This window comes from Brassica napus, chromosome A4, assembly GCF_020379485.1.
Source record: "Brassica napus cultivar Da-Ae chromosome A4, Da-Ae, whole genome shotgun sequence".
Classification (NCBI taxonomy): domain Eukaryota; kingdom Viridiplantae; phylum Streptophyta; class Magnoliopsida; order Brassicales; family Brassicaceae; genus Brassica; species Brassica napus.
The window spans coordinates 8,872,686-8,876,039 of NC_063437.1; the positions used below are offsets into that span (position 1 = coordinate 8,872,686).

General features: G+C 39.5%; 1 protein-coding gene across 1 annotated transcript; it reads right to left on the reverse strand.

The window, feature by feature from the left end:
* Window positions 1-510: 510 nt before the first annotated feature.
* On the reverse strand, window positions 511-2,188 carry LOC106449500 (uncharacterized acetyltransferase At3g50280-like). Its single transcript, XM_048777411.1, has one exon. The coding sequence runs from the start codon at window positions 2,148-2,150 to the stop codon at window positions 804-806; it is 1,347 nt and encodes a 448-aa protein (XP_048633368.1). The 5' UTR covers window positions 2,151-2,188; the 3' UTR covers window positions 511-803.
* Window positions 2,189-3,354: the final 1,166 nt, after the last annotated feature.

Sequence of the window (3,354 nt, forward strand, 5' to 3'; positions counted from 1 at the left end):
TATGATTTGTTAATAGTATATAAAAATAGGACCTAAATTAATAGTATAGATTTTCACTAATAATATTATCATGAGATACAAGTTAAAACAAAAGCACTTGCATGGGATGAGTGTACTAACTACCACTAAGGATCCTAATCAAATCTTTATTTTCGCACAAATACACTGTTTTTTGTGTTGCTTTCACCAAATATATTTAAAATGGTAGGTAGGATTCGAATTGATTTGTTACTGGTTATGATGGGTTAGTGTACTCACTACCATTAAAACTTCTCCTGTTAAGTCTCTAGATAGCAGTACTTTCGAATTGATATGTTGATGATGATGTCGCAGAGGTTCATTGTATAGATTATTTTTCATATATAGTTTTTTTCTATTAATAATATCATCAACTTTAAAAAAAAACTTGAGATACAGGTTAGAACAAAATCCCTTGGAGGGGGTGTACTAACTACTACTAACAAAATCATTGTCTAGGGTTTTGATATATGCTTTCCAGACAAAAGATAATTATCACACAGAAAACGATATTTTCTTATTTCTTTTACACACAGACTGCAGAAGTGTACATATTTTTTGAATACCACATATTATAAAGACGCAAACCCAAAGCCAAAACTGGCTTGAATACAATACTGCCTTGGCCAACGAATCAGCCATAAAATTTAGAGTGCAGAAAAATAAAACAAAGGAAATAACAGAGAAGGATGAAGATAAAATCTTGATGTCCCGAGTGATCCGCTGGATGACAATTGGAGGAGAGTGAGGGATCCGCAGAAGTGTACATTTAGAGTTGATTTGGATTAAAACAGACGAACGACATGCTGTAAGAACTCTGCATCGGCCAATAATTTCTCCAAAACGTGAGACCATAAAAACGTATGAATCTCCATGCTTCCTAGTTCAGTTCCCGGGTAAACAAGGATTTTACCATGACCAGAAATTCCCGGTCCACCTCGAATCGCAATCGGTTTACCCCAACCAAAATCGCTTCCAAACACATTGAACCGTGGAGAGCTACCAACAACAAGCGAATTATTCTCCACCAAATGATTCGGTATTTTCGGGTTCTTCGCCCAATTCTCAGCAAAACGTTTGATTACTTCACTCGTTTGCGACCTCACAGTTTTGTTTAGCTGCAAAGCAGCCCAACCCAGTCCGTTGTCAAGCATTTCTCCGGCGGTTGTGGTGGTCAGCGCCATTCCGACCATGTTTCCAAAACACTCTTTCTCGAGCGGAGGGTTTAGCCTCTGTCTGATATCCATTCCTAACTTGCAATGAATCACCTCTTCAGGATTGAGACCACTGTTTCTGATTATTGATCGCCACATATGCGCCACAACGGCTTGAAGCGAAGAGATTTTCAGATCCTCATCATGAGAACCAACAACCTCATCCTTGACTTTCTCTTTGAGCTCAGAGATGTTTCTACTCGTGAGCCGAAAGATGCTCTTCTGCAAATCGGGAGAAACAACTTCTTCACCAGGTGAGGAGGAGGATACAATCTCCGAGACCGGAACTCGAATTGGATAGTCAACCCCGTCAAGAAACCACCCACATAGACGCAAAGGAGGAAACGTTTTCCGGGCGGTAGTGCAAATCTCCGTCAATGTTCTCAAGAAACTATACATTGATGTTCCGTCTACAACCACATGGTTATTACAATATCCGATGAAAACTCCGTCTCGTAGCTCCGTTACTTGGAACGCAATCAACGACTGCGAGACCCCTTCCCAGCTTTTAACTCCGTTAGCCGGGAAAAACGCATTCCAGAAATCAGGGACAGCAGCCTTGGCCGGATCTAAAACATCATTCACCGATACAGTTGCTGCCGAAGCATGTATGAATCTGATCCCTGAACCATCGCAGTCTATGTAAAACGACGCCGTTTCGTCATCTTCGTAGTCCTTCTTGACTAGACGTCCAGCTAAGGGGTAGAATATCTTCAAAGCCACGGACAGAGAGGACTTCAGGTGAGAGATTATGTTGGTTTCCGGGTCTGGTTGCGGAAAGATAAGACCTCTTTGTACGTACTCGGTTTTAAGCAAGAAGAGATCAAATGGAGTGAGATGGATCTTAACCCGATCAGATACATCCTCGTTGCTCTCTGGTTGAACAATGGTCTCTGAGATCACTACTACATCTGCCATTTTTTTTTTTTTTGAGTAAACGACCAGTGAGGAATGTGTGTGTATTTAAATGTTTCAGTCTCACCTAAAAATAAAACTACCACGTGGTCTATATAAGATGAGCCCGGTTGGCTGTTTATTGGGTCATAAATAGCCCAGCCCATTTTCAATTTTCGTGCAGAGTTTCATTGTCAATGGTGTTACCTTGGCATGACTACAAAAGGTGTTGTTAATCTCCAAAAAAAATAAAAGCTGTGAGCCGTTAGCACTAAGATGCCCCAGCTGCTATGCTTCTTTCAACTGTCCATCTATTACTAGTTCAGTTTGTGCGTCCATCAATACTAAATCTGAAACAGTGGAATCTGATTCTTCTACATTATGGCTTTAAACTGCATTGCTCGAAATGCGAGTTAGAAGGTAGCACAGGAAGAATATCCCCTGCAATGATAACTAACCAGGTAGGCAAGGGTTTAATTTCTAAGTAAGAAAAACCATTTTATCATGCGTTTCAGGTGAAAGGCAGATTGATGGGTTCGTGCCAATGTACTACAAAGGCATAATGATGGTGCATATAAAACCTTCTCTCTTGGCTCTTGGCTCGCTTCAGGGCTGTCTAATAGCACGTTTAATTGGACCGATCGAACAGGGTCCAAATCAAAAAAAAAAAATAATTAAGAATTTTTTAAAAATATTATATAAATTACGGTCTAAAATTTTTAAAAATATATATAAATCTAAATTTAGAGCATATAATGTTTTAAAAAAACAGTAAATATACATATATATATATATATATATATAAAACTATTTCATTACATTATTAATTATACAGCTAATATTTTTGAACAGGTCCGAAAATTAATTGAGACGGCCCTGCCTCGCTTATATAACCATAATTCTGAATACCTGTGGTTACTAAGTCAGGATAATGAAAGCTTTCCTTGTACATTTTGTGTTCAACAGTGTGACGATGAGTCTGGCAAGCACACCAGTCGCAGCCCCAACTTTGGTCTGCTTGGTGACAGTGAATGGGGACACTAGTAAAAATCTATCGCATAGCCACTGTAGTGCCACTTAAAAACCGTGGCTATTTAAAAGAAGCCACGATACCGCCACGTAAAAGCCACGAGACGTAAAAAGCCACGGTAAAATTAAGAAAGCCACGACCCAGTCACGAAACAAAGCGTGGCAACTAAAAGCCACGGAACCGCTACGAAATTTTCGT